Source organism: Anolis carolinensis, unplaced genomic scaffold, assembly GCF_035594765.1.
Source record: "Anolis carolinensis isolate JA03-04 unplaced genomic scaffold, rAnoCar3.1.pri scaffold_8, whole genome shotgun sequence".
In the NCBI taxonomy this organism is placed as follows: domain Eukaryota; kingdom Metazoa; phylum Chordata; class Lepidosauria; order Squamata; family Dactyloidae; genus Anolis; species Anolis carolinensis.
The window spans coordinates 2,371,486-2,391,210 of NW_026943819.1; the positions used below are offsets into that span (position 1 = coordinate 2,371,486).

The 19,725-nt window shown below is 40.3% G+C and overlaps 2 protein-coding genes across 4 annotated transcripts; both read right to left on the reverse strand.

Moving 5' to 3' along the window:
* Positions 1-55: 55 nt before the first annotated feature.
* On the reverse strand, positions 56-8,628 carry pts (6-pyruvoyltetrahydropterin synthase). 2 transcript variants are annotated; one of them, XM_062960806.1, is made up of 6 exons: positions 8,464-8,625; positions 6,722-6,801; positions 6,540-6,562; positions 5,025-5,081; positions 2,907-2,977; positions 56-1,137 (listed from the first exon to the last, which is right to left on the reverse strand). In XM_062960806.1, the coding sequence occupies exons 1-6, from the start codon at positions 8,550-8,552 to the stop codon at positions 1,005-1,007; spliced, it is 453 nt and encodes a 150-aa protein (XP_062816876.1). In that variant the 5' UTR covers positions 8,553-8,625; the 3' UTR covers positions 56-1,004. The 2 variants fall into 2 exon arrangements, with proteins under 2 accessions (XP_062816876.1, XP_062816877.1); XM_062960807.1 differs by lacking the exon at positions 5,025-5,081 and having other exon boundaries at positions 8,464-8,628.
* Positions 8,629-10,896: 2,268 nt separating this feature from the next.
* Positions 10,897-19,360, reverse strand: LOC134293404 (6-pyruvoyl tetrahydrobiopterin synthase-like). 2 transcript variants are annotated; one of them, XM_062960803.1, is made up of 6 exons: positions 18,297-19,321; positions 16,615-16,688; positions 15,075-15,097; positions 14,902-14,958; positions 13,170-13,240; positions 10,897-11,519 (listed from the first exon to the last, which is right to left on the reverse strand). In XM_062960803.1, exons 1-6 carry the CDS (start codon positions 18,473-18,475, stop codon positions 11,396-11,398), a joined length of 528 nt encoding a protein of 175 aa, XP_062816873.1. In that variant the 5' UTR covers positions 18,476-19,321; the 3' UTR covers positions 10,897-11,395. The 2 variants fall into 2 exon arrangements, with proteins under 2 accessions (XP_062816873.1, XP_062816872.1); XM_062960802.1 differs by lacking the exon at positions 10,897-11,519 and having other exon boundaries at positions 12,833-13,240; positions 18,297-19,360.
* Positions 19,361-19,725: the final 365 nt, after the last annotated feature.

The window sequence follows — 19,725 nt, forward strand, 5'->3', positions numbered from 1 at the left end:
CTGGCCTTGTTGACATCACTGGCAATATAATTAATTTTTAACATTATTGCAAATGAACTTTATTATTGTATTATTTATTTATTTATTTGCGAAATTATATATTTATATATATTATTGTATTTATTCTTTATTTAGTTACAGTATTTATACCCCGTCCTTCTCACCCCGAAGGGGACTCAGAACAGCTCACAGAATGCACATACGGCAAACATTCAATACCGATTACACAATTAACAAGGGCAGACAACACAAACAGAGGTAAAGGCCGTTTTCCCCATCTTATTTCGTCCTCCTTATACAGTAGAGTCTCACTTATCCAACACTCGCTTATCCAACGTTCTGGATTATCCAACGCATTTTTGCAGTCAATGTTTTCAATACATCATGAAATTTTGGTGCTCAGTTTGTTAATACAGTAATTACTACATAGCATTACTGCTCCAATTCTGTGGAACTCATTGGCTCCATATGTTAGAGCAATGTCGGAGTTGCGACCTTTTGTAAAAGCGCTCAAGACTTGGCTGTTTGGTTGTGCATTTAAGTAAATCAGATCAAATTTGCCAAATAGTCACTGTTGAATGTTTTTATGTTGAATGTTTTTATATTGTGGAATGATATTTTAAATTGTAAGTCGCTCGGAGCACTCTGGTGGAGAGCGACTAATTAAGAAATAAAGTGAAGTGAAGTATTGAATTACTTTTTCTGTCAAATTTGTTGTCTAACATGATGTTTTGGTGCTTCATTTGTAAAATCATAACCTAATTTGATATATAATAGGTTTTTCCTTAATTCCTGCTTCAGATTCAGAAGCAATGTGAGAACAAGTCATTTTAAGACTTCTAATCTCTGCTTCCTGCAGAATAATACTTCAGAGGAATTTCAGCTGGCGTTCAAGAAAAAGATGCCTTCCGACACATCCGGAGATGAACCAAAATGGATACGAGATCGCACGGTTTGATTTCTCCCTTCTGTGGATCAAAGGCGTCCTGCGAATCGTGCCTCGCCTAAGCGGCCTCTTCGCCTTTGTAAACCACGGCGTTCTTGTCCGTTTCGTAGACTTTGACTTTGTAGAGCGTTCCTTGAGGACAGCGTTTCTGGAGGTTGTCCCAAATGAACACCGCAACGTTCTCCGTTGTGCTGAGAGGGAAGGAAAGAAGAAGACGCAATTCAGACTCCGATTCCAACATCTCCACGGGGAAGCGGCTAGAACACTTGCTTCCGCTGACCGCACTCAAACAGATAGGCTTTTTGATCTTCTCCCTGCCTTCCTTTTTGAAGCTTTTCTCACATCTGACTTTTGAAGTTATAGAATATAGAATACTAGCTGTGCCCGGCCACGCGTTGCTGTGGCGAAGTATAGTGGTCTGGGAAATAAAGTATTGAGGAATTGGTGGTAGTTAAGGTCAAGGGTAAAGGTTTTCCCTTGACATTAAGTTCAGTCGTGTCTGAGTTGCTGCTGATCATTTGCATTTGTAAGTCGAAGAGCTGGTGTTGTCCGTAGACTCCTCCAAGGTCATGTGGCATGACTGCATGGAGCACCGTTACCTTCCCGCCGGAGCAGTACCTATTCATCTACTCTCATTTGCATGTTTTTGAACTTTAGGGTTGGCAGAAGCTGGGCCTAACAGTGGGGGTTCTCTCCACTCCCCCAATTCAAACCTGCGACCTTTTGGTCCAGAAGTTTAGCAGCTCAGTGTTTTAACACGCTGCGCCATCAGGGGATATTATTTCCTAAAGGTTGTGAATATACAATATTTCTGATTGTTTTTTTTTCTGTTGGAGGCAAGTATGAATGCTGCAATTAGGCAAAATGATTAGCATGTAATGGCCTCGCAGCTTTAAAGGCTGGCTGCTTCCTCCCTGAGTGAATTTTTTGTTAGGAGGTGTTAGCTGGCCCTGATTGTTTCCTGTCTGGAATTCCCTTGTTTTCAGAGTGGTGTTGTTTGTGATATTTTATGTGCTTCTACTGTCTGTGGCCCTCAGAAAACAGAGGATTTGCCAGACTTTGGTGATGGGAATACGGCAGTGTGGACTCAAGATAATCCAGTTCAAAGCAGATAATATAAGATTATAAATGGGTTATATAGCTGTGTGGAAGGGCCTTGAGTCTACACTGCGATATATTCCAGTTCAAATCAGATAATCTGTATTTTATAGGAAGTGGAAGAGGCCTAAGTGAGGCCTAACCCTGCCTGTCCCCTGGGCTGAGTGGGTTGCCAGGAGACCAAGTGGGCGGAGCTTAGCCTTCTAACTGGCAGCAATTGGAATAAAAACAATTATTCCTCTCCCTCTAATTAGGACTTTATTTTTCTTTTCTTTTTGTTGTATGAACCTAGAGGCACGGATGAGGTGTTGTGCTGCCAAGTTTAGTGTTTCTGGGATGTGTAGTTCTGTTGTTTTGTCCTAAGCTGAAATTTCATTACCCTTTTATATATATAGATTGTATGTATCTATAGCTTTTAAGCTGCCCTGAGTCCCCTTCGGGGTGAGAAGGGCGGGATATAAATGTCGCTAATAATAAATTATAATAAATAAATAAATATAATCCATGTTATCAAAGCAGATAATCCGCATTATCTCCTTTGAACTGGATTGTATGATTCTACGCTGCCATATAATCCAGTTCGAAGTGGATGGCAGTGTCGAAGGGGCTTGGATGGCCATCTATAGGGGGTGCTTTGACTGTGTCTTCCTGCCGGGCAGAAGGGGGTTGGACTAGATGCCCTTTGCGGGTATCCTTGTCCTCCAGGAGAAGCCAACATGTTCCTTCCAAGCAACTGCCAGGGGATGGGGAAGTGTGGGTAGCTGTGGCCTCAATATGTTTCTCAATGGGAAGGTCAAGAAGGAACTCCCTAGTAGACTTTCCTCAGTGTTTGGGGAACGGCAGCGCTAAGGACAGTGACTACCTGACTGTGTCCATGAAGTAGGGGACGTCCTTGTCTAGGTTCTTGTGGTCAAGAGGCTCCATGATGGCTTCCTGCGGGGACAGAGAAGAAGGAATTGGTTCATCCGCTGTACACTTAAATGCATCCATGTGCCACAGAAAGGAAGGATGGCTCTGTTAACCTGGCCACATAATCACAACATAATTTATATACATATACAGTAGAGTCCCGCTTATCCGACTTCCGCTTATCCGACGTACCGTATTATCCGACGCAAGTCAGCTCAGTGGTTGCTCTAGCACAGCAGGCCTCTCCCATCGGAGCATCCAGCCTGCACTGCCGCGTCTCGCCCTTCCTGGCAAAATGCAGCGGGCTTCTCCACTCGTCGGGAAGGGCGGGAGGACCTCTGCATGTTGCTGATACTCAATCAGCTGCTCTGCTCGCTGGGGGGAGCGGGAGCCTTCTGCATGTTGCTGCTTAGAGAAACTTCTCTAAGCAGCAACACTTTCGGCTTCACCAGTCGCCAGGAGGAGTGGAAGGCTGTCTGCATGTTGCTGCCTAGCAACACGCAGTCACCTGCTCCACTCCCCGGGAGGCGCAGGGGGGGGGGATCTGCATGTTACTGCATAGAGAAACTTCTCTAAGCAGCAACACTTTCGGATTTTCCAGTCGCTGGGAGCGGAGGGCTCCCTGCATGTTACTGCATAGAGAAACTTCTCTAAACAGCAACACCAGTCGCTGGGAGGAGTGGAAGGCCATCTGCATGTTGTTGCCAAGCAACACGCAGCCAGCTACTCCACTCGCCAGGAGGAGGAGGGGGGCGGGGGGGGGGGGGCTCTGCATCTTACTGCATAGAGAAACTTCTCTAAGCAGCAACACTTAGTCGGCTGCTCCATTTGCCAGGCGCTGAATAGGAAATGGTGAGAGCCCTGAATGAGCTACAAAACATTCTTGCATTCATCTTATAGGAAGGGATGGCTGTTTTCACTCTAGTGTTCACATAATATTGCTTCTTTCCCTTTTAGAGAAATAATACCTGTCCTTTATTTTGGTTTATGGTCAGGCATTCATATCCTAAGCACTCAAGTACTCCAGGGCAGTGGGAAAGCAGATGAGATTAAAACGACAGTATGCTCACAAAGTAGGACTGAACCTGAAGAAAAACTGTTGAGTTAATGCTGCTTTATTTCTCCATATCTGACTCCTTACACTTCCAGAGGCCCTATTTATTGAACTGCTTTTTCTGTGGATTTGTTATAAAACATGATGTTTTGGTGCTAAATTAATAAATACAGTAATTACTACATAACATTACCATGTATTGAACTGCTTTTTCTGAGGATTTGTTGTCTAACATGATGTTTTGGTGCTTAATTTGTAAAATCATAATGTAATTTGATGTTTAATAGGCTTTTATTTAACCCCTCCTTATTATCCAACATATTCGCTTATCCAACGTTCTGCCGGCCCGTTTACGTTGGATAAGTGAGACTCTACTGTACATACATATACTGTGTTCTGCTCTACCTCCCCGTGGGGACTCAACGCATATACGGCATAGCTATACTATTCACAAGGACAGACAATACATAAACAGAGGTAAAGGCTTCCCCCATCTTTTCCATTTCCAGCATCTAGAGGCTGTGCTCGTATCTGGCCACAGGGGGTGCTGTTGCTCCATCTTCCATGCCGAGGAGCTTCGTCGTCCTTAGAGGTCCTCCTGATCGAATCATTGGCATGTCCTTATGGGCGCCTTTTATTACCTCCCTGCTTAAAGCGGTATCTATTTATCTACCCACATTTCTCTTTTCGATCTGTTAAGTAGGCAGGAAGCTGTGCTCACCCCAATCCAGGCTTGAACAGCCAACCTTTCAATCGGCAGGATTTTCTGCAGCTAGCGGTTTAGCCCGCTGTGCTAATCCTGGCCCCATATTGCTTTGCGTCACCTTCCAAAAAGGATGCAAAACTCACCTGGCTCTCCATGGCTGAGATCCTATCCCCTCCCTATGATCATGACTTATTGATTGGTTTCCAGGGGATCAAATCCCAAAAACAAGAGGATGTGGGCATGACGCCTGCTTTGGTTACCAATGGGACGCATAATAGTGGGGGGGGGGGTCATCTTTGGACAGTCCTTACCTCCATGTAGTCTTTGAGATCGGTGAGGTTCATCACCATCCCTGTCACAGGGTCAATCTGGAAGGCAAACATCCAACACTGCGTGTATCTATGTATAAAGGTATCTATCTATGCATGTGTCTGTCAAAATATCTATGCATGTATCTGTCTACCTATCTATGCATGTGTCTGTCAAAATAAGTATGTATGTATGTATGCATGCATGCATGCATGCATCTATCTATCTATCTATCTATCTATGCAAGTGTCTGTCAAAATATGTATGCATGTTTTTTTCTACCTATCTATCTATCTATCTATCTATCTATCTATCTATCTATCTATCTATGCAAGTGTCTGTCAAAATACGTATATATGTATCTGTTTACCTATCTATACATGTGTCTGTCAAAATACATATGTATGTATGTATCTATGCAAGTGTCTGTCAAAATACGTATGTATGTATCTGTTTACCTATCTATACATGTGTCTGTCAAAATACATATGTATGTATGTATGTATGTATGTATGTATCTATGCAAGTGTCTGTCAAAATACGTATGCATGTATGCATGCATGCATCTATCTATCTATCTATCTATCTATCTATCTATCTATCTATCTATCTATCTATCTATGCAAGTGTCTGTCAAAATATGTATGCATGTATTTGTCTACCTATCTATCTATCTATCTATGCAAGTGTCTGTCAAAATACATATGTATCTATGTATGCATGCATGCATCTCTATCTATCTACGCAAGTGTCTGTCAAAATATGTATGCATGTATCTGTTTACCTATCTATACATGTGTCTGTCAAAATACGCATGTATGTATCTATCTATGCAAGGGTCTGTCAAAATATGTATGCATGTATCTGTTTACCTATCTATACATATGTCTGTCAAAATACGTGTGTATGTATGTATCTATGCAAGTGTCTGTCAAAATATGTATGCATGTATCTGTCTACCTATCTATCTATGCATGTGTCTGTCAAAATATGTCTATATGTATGCATGTATCTACCAATCTGTCTATCTATGCATGTGTCTGTCAAAATATGTATGCATGTATCAGTCTATGCATGTATGCATCTACCTATCTATCTATGCATGTGTCTGTCAAATATGTATCTATCTATCTATACATGTATCTATGCATGTATGCATTTATGTGTATATGTGCCATGGTTGGATGGATGGATCCATCTATCTATATTTGTATGTATTTTTCAATGATGGGGTTTTGGGGGAGGGCACTGATAGAGGAGAATGGGAGTTGTAGTTCACCCACATCGAGACAGCCCTGTGAACTCCACTGACAATGGATCTGGGCCAAATTTGGCACACAGGCCCAACATAACCAGCTTTTAACTACTGCCATGGTTTGGGATCAATGACAGATGATGGGAATTGTAGTTTATCCATATCTTTATGCATTTCTAACAGAACCATTCATAAAATAATCGGTAGCATTTGTTAATACAAAAGACTCTAAGGCAGCCTGGAATACATCTCAGATGCTTACCTCTCCGCGCACAGTTACTTCCACTAGGAAAAGAGAACAGGAAGAAATGCCAAGTTACAAGGTGGGCTTCACATGAAGACCACCACTCCATAAAAGCCACCTCCACAGTTTTGCAGCGTGAACGGGGCCACGGGAGGGCAAGGAGGGCTGTGCCAGCCTCGGTTTCCCCTCGGGAGCCTCACCTTTGTAGTTGTGTCCGTGTCCGTTGGGGTTGTTGCATTTCCCAAAGAGCGCACGGTTTTCTTCGTCACTCAGCGACTGACTGCAAAGCGGAACGAAAGGCATTAAAGAGTCAAAAGATCCCAGAGTTGGAAGAGAACCACAAAGGCCATCTAGTCCAACCCTTATATCTGCCAGGGAGGAAGGAAGGCACCACCAAAACCCTCCCGACAGACGTCCATCCAGACTTTGAGGCAACCAATTTCTTTCCAGTATCACTAAGCAACACAATGTTTGTTCCTGGGTTATAGATTCATTAATGTGAATGTGTTGGTCTGTGTTCAATTGTCTTTGTTGGTTGTGCAAACATAAATCTTTTGGTTTATGTTATTTTGTATTGTTATACGGCGTTGAACGTTTGCCTCTCTCTATGTTGTAAGCCTGAATCTCCACTGAGGAGACAGACATTGTATATAATAATATATAGAAATAATAACACTGCAGTGTAATACTACTAATACATTGTATATAATATTAATATTATCATAATATATTATATAGTATATATACAACAACTTATGCTATATTGATAGCATAATATACTGGTAGTGTATTATATATATTATGATATAGAAATAATAATATTGCAATGTAATTCTACTAATATATTGTATATAATATTAATACTATCATAATATATTATATAGTATATATACAATAACTTATGATATATTGATAGCATTATATACTGGTAGTGTATTATATATATTGTGATATAGAAATATATCTACTACTAATATATTGTATATAATATTAATAATATTATAATATATTATATACAACAACTTATGATATAGTGAAATATATTATATAACATTGATAGTATAATATACTGGTAGTGTATTATATATATTATGATATAGAAATAATAACATTGCAATGAAATACTACTAATATATTGTAGATAATATTAATAATATCATAATATATTATATAGTATATATACAACAACTTATGATATAGTGCAACATATTATATGGTATAATATACTGGTAGTGTATTATATATACTGTGATATAGAAATAATAACATTGCAATGTAATATTACTAATATATTTCATATAATATTAATAATATCATAATATATTATATAGTATATAAACAACCATTTATGATATAGTACAATATGTTATATAATATTGATAGTATAAAATTCTGGTAGTGTATTATATTTATTGTGATACAGAAATAATAACATTGCAATGTAATACTACTAATATAGTGTATATACTGTAATAATAATATCATAATATATTATATAATATATATACAACAACTTATGATATAGTGTAATATATTATATAATATTGATAGCATAATATACTGGTAGTGTATTATATATATTGTGATATAATATTATAGTACAGTATAATAATATATAATAATATACTGGTTGTATATTATATATTGAATGTGATATTACTAATAATATTGCAATACAGTGGCATAGTACAATCTATTATACTATTAGTATATATACATTTTTAGATTATTTAAGTTGCTTTCTGCCTCTTTCATTGTTATTGCTTTTACAAGAGAAAGTGGCTATCCTGTTCCACGCATGCGCATAGGATGAGCGATGCCATTTAGTCCCGCGCATGCGCACAGAATGAGCGCCGATACTCAGCCCCGCGCATGCGCGCACATATAAATCGCCCACCGCCCCATATATGGGGGCGATCCGCCGGAAGCCCACCGAATTCACCTGTGCAACCGGTGGGAAGCGCTGAAGGAGACGCAGCGGGAAATCCGAGCCAAGCGGGGAGGCCCCGAAGAGCGCAGAGGCGGCGCCATGGCAACCGAAGCCAACCCTCTTCTCCCTTGCCCGCTTTCTGGCCTTTGACGTAAATATTAGGCCTGCGTCATAGTATGCAACTTGGAGCATGCGCAGTAGAGGCAAGTGAAGCCCTACCTCCTCTGACTTGCCCATATTCCGCCCTTCTTTGAGGAAACTGCCAATTTTCATGGAAGGAGATGATGGGTTTGTTTTGTTTTTATGAAGCTTGGGTTTGAACTAGGATAGAGTAGGCCCAGGCTCTTGAGCCTGCTGGGACTTGTAGTCCTTGATCCCATGCTGATCCATCCTGCTGGGACTTGTAGTCTTTGAAGCCACGCTTATCCAGCTGGGACTTGTAGTCCTTGAGCTGATCCAGCCTGCTGGGACTTGTAGTCCTTGACCCCATGCTGATCCAGCCTGCTGGGACTTGTAGTCCTTGAATTCACATTGATCCATCCCGGTGGTACTTGTAAGTCCTCAAAGTCATGCAGATCCAGTCTGATGGGACCCGTAGTCCTTCAAGCTGTGTTTAGTTTCTTAAATGCTATGCATGTGCTTATTTTTAATTGTTTTAAATACTGTTTCTATTTAAGCCTGTTTTAATGTTCGTGTATTTGTATATTTTTAAATGGTTATGCTGGTGCTTTTATGTTAAGCCACTGTGAGTCCCCTTCGGGGGAGATAAAGAGAGGTATAAATAATAATAATAATAATAATAATTATTATTATTTTTATGGGAGTGATAAAGAAGTAACATCCTGGTCACCCACAATGTGATTTCTCAGGAACGGACTGCATAATGCACTCACCTTGGACAATATTCTGGCTTGGAACTCAGTGGACACTAGTGCCGGAGGCATTGGACTCATTCGCTGAGGACTCATGACCCATTTATCTAGACCAGTGATTCCCAAAGTGGGCGCTACCGCCCCCTGGTGGGCGCTGCAGTGATCCAGGGGGGCGGTGATGGCACCTATTAGGACACGGGGCGGGGCCAGGGGAGGGGCGGGGCCTTTTCCTAAGTGCCGGAGAGAGGGCTGAGCCCCTGAGGCGCCTGTTAGGAGACAGGGGGTGGAGCTAGAGGAGTGGGCGTGGCTTCTTCCCAAGAGCCCGAGACAGGGCTGAGCATCTATACCTCTCCTAAGGCGCTTGTTGGGACACAGAGGGCGGAGCTAGGGAAGGGGGCGGGGCCTCCTTCCAAGAGCCCAAGACAGAGCTGAGCATCTATACCTCTCCTAAGGCGCTTGTTGGGACACAGAGGGCGGAGCTAGGGAAGGGGGCGGGGCCTCGTTCCAAGAGCCTGAGACAGGGCTGAGCCTCTATATTTCTCCTGAGAGGCCTTTTAGGACTAAAGGGCAGGGCTGGGGTGGGGGCGGGGCCTCTTCCAAAGAGCCTGAGACAGGGCTGAGCCTCTATACCTCTCTTGAGAGGCCTTTTAGGACTAAAGGGCGGGGCTAGGGGTGGGGCTAGGGGCGGGGGCGGGGCCTCTTCCAAAGAGCCTGAGACAGGGCTGAGCCTCTATACCTCTCTTGAGAGGCCTTTTAGGACTAAAGGGCGGGGCTAGGGGCGGGGGCAGGGCCTCTTCCAAATAGCCTGAGACAGGGCTGAGCCTCTATACCTCTAATGAGGCGCATGTTAGAATACGGGGGCGGGGTATAGAGGTTCAACCCTGTCAGGCACTTGGGAAGAGGCCCCGCCCGCTCCTATGGCCCCGCCCCCTGTGTCCTGGCAGACGCCGCAGGACAGGGATAGAAGCTCAGCCCTACCTCAGAGCTCGTAACTCCGCCCATCCCAGTCCTGGCCGCCCATTTGTGGCGGATTTACTATCCGCGACCCATTAAAATTGCTCAACACAAATTTCAAACACAAGCAAAGTACAAAGAGAGGGAATGGGAAATTACAAGGAAATAAAGGAAGCAATAATTGAGTGCACACAAGCGGTGATAATATCGATAAATACTATCAAAGATAAATCAAAGTGGGCAGTAAACAAATGGTATCTGTATATGGTGGACCAAATGGAATTCGAAATTATGGTTGTAAAATTAAGTGATTCAAAAGATAATGAAAGTAGAATGCAAGAAGTTGAAGAAAAATGGAACCAGGTCAAGCATTATGTTATGAATAAGTCTAGAGATCAGGCCATAAGAAATAGGATACAAATGTTATATACAGTAGAGTCTTGCTTATCCAACGTAAACGGGCCGGCAGAATGTTGGATAAGCGAATATGTTGGATAATAAGGAGAGATTAAGGAAAAGCCTATTAAACATCAAATTAGGTTGTGATTTTACAAATGAAGCACCAAAACGTCATGTTATACAACAAATTTGACAGAAAAAGTAGTTCAATACACAGTAATGCTATGAAGTAATTCCTGTATTTACGAATTTAGCACCCAAATATCACAATGCATTGAAAACATTGACTACAAAAATGTTTTGGATAATCCAGAATGTTGGATAAGCGAGTGTTGGATAAGTGAGACTGTAGTATGTAAATCTAGAAGGATTGTCTCAAACAGGATTAATATGTAAAAGAAAATAATCCTCGTGGTGGTGGTGGGAATTGTAAATGTTGTGTATGTGTATGTCTTAAAATAATAAAAATATTTTTTTAAAAACCACACACAAGCAATTGTGAACACAGTCGCAATGGATGAGGTTTCCATTGTGCGAATTACACAGATCTTTCCCATCACTCATTTAGAAAACACAACGTCATATTTTATGGGATTGTATGGATGTACAATTCAACTCGTAAGGACTTGTTACTTGGAACTCACTTAAAAACAACAACAACAACAACATGTTTATCACGATGGATGTAGTTCTCCCTTCCGCCCTTCTCTCCTTCTTTGTTAGTTTCCCTTGTATACGATGAAGTTCTTCTCGGATTCGTAGACCTTGACTTTGTAGAGGCATCCAAGAGGGAGGATTTTCTCCAGGTTGTTCCAGATGTAGACGGCCACGTTCTCCGTTGTGCTGGCAAAAAAAAAGAGAGCAGAAAAGGAGAGAAGTCAGTCTGGACGGCTTTCTGCAGGAAGCTCACAATACGTTTGTCACAGTCCAAGCTTTGCCTCACTTACGCACTTTGCGTTTTGAGTTTATTTTATTTATTTATTACATCATTTCTACCCCATCCTTCTCACCCATCAGGAGACTCAGGGCGGCTTACAATATAAAGACATACAGTAGAGTCTCACTTATCCAACACTCGCTTATCCAACGTTCTGGACTATCCAACACATTTTGTAGTCAATGTTTTCAATGCATCGTGATATTTTGGTGCTAAATTCGTAAATACAGTAATTACTACATAGCATTACTGCGTATTGAACTACTTTTTCTGTCAAATTTGTTGTATAACATGATGTTTTGGTGCTTAATTTGTAAAATCATAACCTAATTTGATGTTTAATAAGCTTCTCCTTAATCTCTCCTTGTTATCCAACATATTCACTTATCTAACGTTCTGCTGGCCCGTTTATGTTGGATAAGTGAGACTCTACTGTATTCAAAAACATTTAACCTACTGATGCCTCCATTAATGTAATTTTATTGGTATCTATTTTTATTTCTGAAATTTACCATCCTCGGCTTATACTGGAGTCAATGTTTTCCCAGTTCTTTTGTGGTAAAATTAGGTGCCTCGGCTTATATTCGGGTCGACTTATACTCGAGTATATACGGTATTATTATTATATTATTATAAGTGACTTACAACTAAAACCATGGCAATACAACTTAAAATATACAAATATATAGTATTAAATATATAGTATTTTTTACTGTAAACACTACTAGGTCCTGTAATGCAATTTTGCATTGTTCTAACTGTTCCTTGCTGTAAGCCATCCTGAGTCCCTTCCAGGAGTGTGAATGTTACAATTGGCTATCTGGATTAGCCAGGCTTTGAAGCTGCAAGGCTATTCAATTCCAATCAAGGTGACCAATTGCAATATTCCCAATTGCCTCTAACAGACAAGGGTTTATTATTATTATTATTTATTATTTATTTATTAGCGACATTTATATCCCGCCCTTCTCACCCCGAAGGGGACTCAGGGCGATTTACAAGTAAATATACATACAATATATTATACGACTATATTGCAATATTATTAGTAATATTGCATGTAATATAAATATACAATTATAATAGTGAATTATAATTATTATTACATTGCGTCATAATATTATTATTAATATTACATGTAAATACAATATATTATAATAATATAGTATAATATTATTATATATTATTATATCATTAAATTGATATAGGAGACATGGTGGAAAGAGTTCTTTCTTATTCCCACCCTGGACATTATCCCACAGGTATATAAACCCCACTTGTCTCATTTCCAACAGACCTCACAACCTCTGAGGATGCCTGCCATAGTTGTGGGTGAAAAGTCAGGAGACAATGCTTCTGGAACATGGCCAGACCGCCTGGAAAACTCACAGCAACCCATTATTAATATTACATGCATCTATGGGGGTCTTGCAGTATTTATGCGACCCTGAGGTCTTGCACATCGAGACTGATGTGCTGCTGCAGAAAAGCTTGGAGAAGTTACTTTGTGGGGAGAGAAGAGCATCATTTTCTTTTTAGGCCCTGACTTTACCCACCTTGGGACGCTGGCGAAAAAGTCCACATCTTGGTCCAGGTTTTTGTGGTCCAGGGGCTCCATGATGGCCTTCTGCGGAAGAGAGAGCATGTTGATGCCTTCCCTTGCCACATATATTAGAGCTGTGCAAAGTTTCATACATCGTTACTATAATGAAGTATGAATTTTTGGTTTATAGATGTTATTTTTAATTGTGTGTTTGTGGTTTAAAAGGGTAAGTATTACAGTTAATGCTTCTCTGCACTCAGAGGCTGGTTGCTATGGAGAAGTAGGCGGAGCCAACTGCCGTTTTGTTGAAGAAGTGCAGAGTTTAAAAAAGGGATTCAGTCTGTGCTCTGATGAGGCACAGGGAAGATTGATCCTAGGTTGAGGGGATCAAGGAGACTCAATTGTTCATTTTGAGTCGGATTAAAATAAGTTTGGTGACTTATTTATGTAGTCTGTGTCCTGGTAAGGAACAGAGAATCTGTGATCGTATATCACAGGGGTGACTGCGGTTTAAAAGTAGCAGAGGAAGAAGTTCTAACTACTTTAAGTAAAAGAAGTGACACTTTATGGCTGGGGTCCCCAAACTAAGGCCCGGGGGCCGGATGCGGCCCTCCAAGGTAATTTACCTGGCCCCCGCCCTCATTTATAATATAATATTTTTATATCAGTTTTAATAATATAATACAGTAGAGTCTCACTTATCCAACATAAACAGGCCGGCAGAATGTTGGATAAGTGAATATGTTGGATAATAAGGAGAGATTAAGAAAAAGCCTATTAAACATCAAAATAGGTTATGATTTTACAAATTAAGCACCAAAACATCATGTTATACAACAAATTTGACAGAAAAAGTAGTTTATTACACATTAATGCTATGTAGTAATTACTGTATTTACGAATTTAGCACCAAAATATCATGATATATTGAAAACATTGACTACAAAAATGTGTTGGATAATCCAGAATGTTGGATAAGTGAGACTCTACTGTATATTGTATATACATACAATATTGATAATAATATTATCATTTTATACAATACAAAACTAACAATAATATCATATAATAATATTAATTATATGTTATATAGTACATATAATATTACAGTATAGTGGTATAGTTCAATATAGTATAATGCTAATATTGTGCTATGCTAATAATATAATATATTGTATGTACATACAGCTGCTCTGAGTTACCTTCGGGGTGAGAAGGGTAGGATATAAATGTAGTAAATAAATGTAGTAAACGATTTTGGACTTAAATAAATAATTTTGGACTTAGGCTCGCCCAAAGTTTGAAATGACTTGAAGACACACAACAACAACAACAACAAGAACAACAACAACCCTAATTAACCTGACTATCTCATTGGCCAGAAGCAGGCCCACACTTCCTATTGAAATCCTGATAGGTTTATGTTGGTTAAAATTATTTTCATTTTTAAATATTGTATTGTTCTTTCATTGTTGTTGTTTTGCACTACAAATAAGATATGTGCAGTGTGCATAGGAATTTGTTCGGTTTTTCCCCCAAATGATAATTCGGCCCCTCCACAGTCCAAAGGATTGTGGACCGGCCCTCTACTTTAAAAGTTTGGGGACCCCTGCTTTAGGGAGTTTGACTCATTCTAGTATTGTAACTGTTAATGAAAGTGCCTCTAAATGAGAAACAACAATTGTAACCAAAACACCCGGAGGGCCCAAGTTTGCCCATGCCTGCTTTAGAGAGTTTCTACTTACCTGCATGTATTCCTGAAGCTTGTAAATGTTCATGAACATGCCGCTGATGGGATCAATCTGTAAACAAAAATTCAAGACAGCCCAGTTTATTACAGTTTGATTCACCCATGTCTAGAAATGGACAATCTCCCAGAAAACCCCAAATTGTATGAACGAGAATGACAATTGTTTACCTTTCCGCTTATAGTCACCGTCACTAAAAGACAAGATGGGTGGGGAGGAGAAGACATAATGTTTAAAGAATGAATAGTAGTATTTTTTGGACCACAAGAGGGTAGCAAAGAGTGAGGAAAGCTCATCTCTAGCTCTATATGTCCATCTATATCAGGCATGGACAAACTTGGGTCCTCCGAGTGTTTTGGACTACAACTCCCACTATTCCTAATTGTTAGGAATGGTGGGAGTTGCAGTCCAAAACACCCGGAGGGCACAAGTTTGCCCATGCCTGATCTATATGTGCGTACTGTTTTCTTATGTGCCTTCAAGTCACATTTGATGTATAGTCACTCAAGACAAGCCCATGATTGGGTATCCTGGAAATAATAATAATAATAATAATAATAATAATAATAATAATAACAAAAACTTTATTTTTGTATGCCGCCTCCATCTCCCCAATGGGGACTCGGAGTGGCTCACATTAACATCATAAAATCAACAGTTAAAACAACAGGCATCACATTAAAAACAATTTAAACAAAACCATAGTTTAAAATAAACATAGTTAGGAACATAAAATATTAAACAATCATCCACAAGCCATTAAAAGAATGTGTTTCTTTGAGGCTGACAGAGGTGACTTGCCCAAGATCCCAATGGGCTTTTGTGGCCGAGCAAGAACTACAGCTCCCCTAATAATAATAATAATAATAATAATAATAATAATAATAATAATAATAATATCCGAAAATATATCACACAGTCCTAAACACTTGGGAAGTGTTCAACTTGTGATTTTTGTGATATGAAATCCAGCATATCTATCTTGTTTGCTGTGTCATACAATGTCATTGTGTCAATAATAATAATAATAATAATAATAATTTTTTTCGTGTCAGGACGTTGCCCAGGGGACGTTGCCCGGATGTTTTGATGTTTTTACCATCCTTGTGGGAGGCTTCTCTTATGTCCCTGCATGGAGCTGGAGCTGACAGAGGGAGCTCACCCACGCTCTCCCCTGGTTGGATTCAAACCTGGCAACCTTCAGGTCAGCAGGCTTTAACCCACTACACCACCGGGGGCTAAATAATAATAATAATAATAATAATAATAATAATAATAATAATAATTACGATATGCCAACTGCAAAAGGCCACCCTACTGGGATCTGCGCTCATCATCCGAAAATACATCACACAGTCCTAGACACTTGGGAAGTGTTCGACTTGTGATTTTGTGATACGAAATCCAGCACATCTATCTTGTTTGCTGTGACATAATAATAATAATAATAATAATAATAATAATAATAATAATAATAATAATAATAATAATAGCATCAACTTTATTTTTATATCCTGCCTCCATCTCCCCCCAGGGACTCAGGGCAGCTAACATGGATCCAAGCCCAAGTAATCACAATAAAACAGAACAAAAATTCATACATAAACATAACATTATTAAAACAGAGCAAACGTATTTGTACACAATAACTTGGTAATAAAATACAATACATTTGTATTTTGACAAGCTCTGTTCTCAGCGCTCCTTTACCTTTATAGTTGTGTCCGTGGCTCTGGTTGCATTTCCCAAAGAGTTTCCGGTTCTCGACATCGTTCAGAGATTTGCTGGAAGACAATGGGACGGGGATTGAAGTGCGAAACCGCTGACACTAACAAACCAAGTGCAAAGGGAGAGAAAGCTACACCGAGGAATGAAGGCAGTTTGATCCCTGTTTACGGTTCAATACAATGGGATCCTGGGATTTGGTGAAGCACCAGCATTCTTTGTCAGATGTAAACGTACCGATCCCACGATCTCATAGCATTGAGCCGTGCCAGTTAAAGTGGTGTCAAACTTCATTCATTCCGACGCACCCCATGAGTTTTAGGCTTTTATATATTTAGTTTCCAACAGACCTCACAACCTCCGAGGATGCCTGCCATAGATGTGGACAAAATTTCAGGAGATAATTCTTCTGGGACATGGCCCTACAGCCTGAAAGACTCACAGCATCCCAATTTGCAAGTTAGAATGCAAGATTCCACCCATCCTCTCCACACTTGCTGAATTAGATGATTGCAAACTATTTTGGCACTTCGACCTCCTTTTGCAGCAAGTAGATTAAGCTGAGGCCAAAGAGAGAGGAAGAAGAGAAACATTTGAATAGCGACTGAAAATTTTTGGATGGAAGAGGATGAATGGGGACAGACCCTTGCCCGTTCAGATTATTAAACTGCAAACAAAAACTTTGTTATTGTGGGACATCCTGCAGCACATTTTGATCTAGTTTCAATGCATCTCTCACTGAGTCTCAACGAATTCAACCGAGTTTGAATTTGCAGTTGTGGGGATGTCAGTTCTTTGAAGCGCTTCTCCGCCGACATCCTCTCTGGAAATTGAAAAGAAAAGCCTCCGATTTTGCCTTCAACCCATCTGTGTCTCACTCCGTTCTTTGGAAACTTGGCAGACACAAAAATTGAAGTTTCTGGAGTAGAACAACTACTTTCAAAGTACCGTATATACTTGAGTATAAGCTGACCCGAATATAAGCCGAGGCACCTAATTTTACCACAAAAAAACTGGGAAAACATTGACTCAAGTATAAGCCGAGAGTGGTAAATTTCAGAAATAAAAACAAATACCAATAAAATTACATTAATTGAAGCATCAGTAGGTTAAATGTTTTTGAATATTTACATAAAGCTTTAATTTAAGATAAGATTGTCCAATGTGTTGTCGAAGGCTTTCATGGCCGGGATCACAGGGTTGTTGTATGTCTAACCAGTTGGGATAAGGCCACGTTTGTCATGGACACCATGAACTCCCCAGCTGAACCTGACAAACGGACCTTCAGTGGTATGTTGAAGTCACCAGAAGCAAACGTTTGGGTGGCTCCAACAAGACCTCTGAGATCAGTTTATTTATTTATTTATTTATTTATTTATTTATTTATTTGCAGTATTTATATTCCGCCCTTCTTTCTTACCCCGAAGGGGACTCAGGGCGGATCACATTACACATATAAGGCAAACATTCAATGCCTTAACATAGAACAAAGACAGAGACAAACGCAGGCTCCGAGCTGGCCTCGAACTCATGACCTCTTGGTCAGAGTGATTTGTTGCAGCTGGCTGCAGGCTGCTCACCAGCCTGCGCCACATCCCGGGCCTTCCTTCTGTACTTCAGAAACACACACACACCTCTGCCCTCCAAGTCCTCTTCCCCGTCCTTACTTTTGTAGCCGGTGGGCGGCTGCGAAGGTCTCGGTGCGCGAAAGGAAAGTCATTTTCCCGGCCGGAATCAGGTTGTTGTTTGTGGCCGCGTTCTGCATCCTTCCAATCTGCCTGGTCTGTCTCGCCGAGTGGATCCCCCGTCCAAAAATCCCCGATAAATATACCCCACTTGCCGTCATATGATCCAGATAGAAATCTCTTCCTCAAGGGTCCCAACCTGGTTATGTCCATTGCGGCCTTTCTTCCCCGCTCCCCGTTTTCAGCCACTTAATTCGGCATGTCTCCTCCTCGCTCAATGCCAGGGACGGCACAGGCAACTTATTCAGCTTGGGAATTAGCCAAGGTCAAGGCTGATTTGCCGTTTGGAAGAGTCAGAGTTTCTTTGCACGGGAGGAATGGGGCTGAAGGGACTTAAATGCTGGAGTAAATTCTCGTGGGAAGGCATCACGCTTCCTTGGACACTGTGGATGCCTGGTCATGGCTGCACCAATGTTTTGGCATCATCAAATTACGTCCATAATGAGAGGACTTGGAAAGTGTCCGTTCAACTATGGAAATCCGCTGCCTGACCTTTGCCAAGTCACACTCTCTTAGCTCCGAACCAGTCTTGCCAAGGCGATCCTATGATACGGTTGCTCCAAAATTGGAATAATTGCACATACAGTAGAGTCTTTATCATACATTAGAATCTTTATCATCCTTGGTTGCACATTGAATGTTCTATGACAATAACATATATAGAAATTACTGTTTTATAGTTTACATTATTGGATTACATTTCTAGTTATAGTGGCCTCTTGCCTATAATTTACACACAAACACACACACACAAATACGGCACTTCATGCAGTCATGCCAGCCACATGGTCTTGGAGGTGTCTATGGACAATGCCGGCTCTTCAGCTTAGAAACACCAACCCCCAAAGTGAGACACGACTAGACTTAATGTCAGGGAAAAACCTTTACATATATAGACACATACACACAAGATATATACGAGATATATATGAGATATATATATATATATACAGTAGAGTCACACCTATCCAAGCTAAATGGGCCAGCAGAACGTTGGATAAGCGAATATTTTGGATAATAAGGAGGCATTAAGGAAAACAATATTAAACATCAAATTAGGTCATGATTTTACAAATTAAGCAACAAAACATCATGTTATACAACAAATTTGACAGAAAAAGTAGTTCAATACACAGTAATGCTATGTAGTAATTACTGTATTTATTAGCACCAAAATATCACGATGTATTGAAAACATTGACTACAAAAATGCGTTGGATAATCCAGAATGTTGGATAAGCGAGACTCTACTGTATATATTATTTATTGCCTGACCCCACTGAATTCCTTAACAGTGCCTTGTTTACTGTTATCATATTTTATTGTTTATATACTGTTTTATATGCTTGTT

Excerpts from the sequence above, each read along its gene's own strand:
- pts (XM_062960806.1), bottom strand. The coding sequence starts at position 8,552 with ATGGCGCCGCCTCTGCGCTCTTCGGGGCCTCCCCGCTTGGCTCGGATT. Across the intron at positions 6,802-8,463 it reads GCTTCCCACCGGTTGCACAG|TCAGTCGCTGAGTGACGAAG; the intron begins GTGAATTCGGTG and ends TCCGCTTTGCAG. Across the intron at positions 1,138-2,906 it reads TACTTCATGGACACAGTCAG|CACAACGGAGAACGTTGCGG; the intron begins GTAGTCACTGTC and ends CTTCCCTCTCAG.
- LOC134293404 (XM_062960802.1), bottom strand. The coding sequence starts at position 18,475 with ATGACGGCAAGTGGGGTATATTTATCGGGGATTTTTGGACGGGGGATC. Across the intron at positions 16,689-18,296 it reads GCCGCCCACCGGCTACAAAA|CAAATCTCTGAACGATGTCG; the intron begins GTAAGGACGGGG and ends ATTGTCTTCCAG. Across the intron at positions 14,959-15,074 it reads CGGTGACTATAAGCGGAAAG|ATTGATCCCATCAGCGGCAT; the intron begins GTAAACAATTGT and ends TTTTGTTTACAG.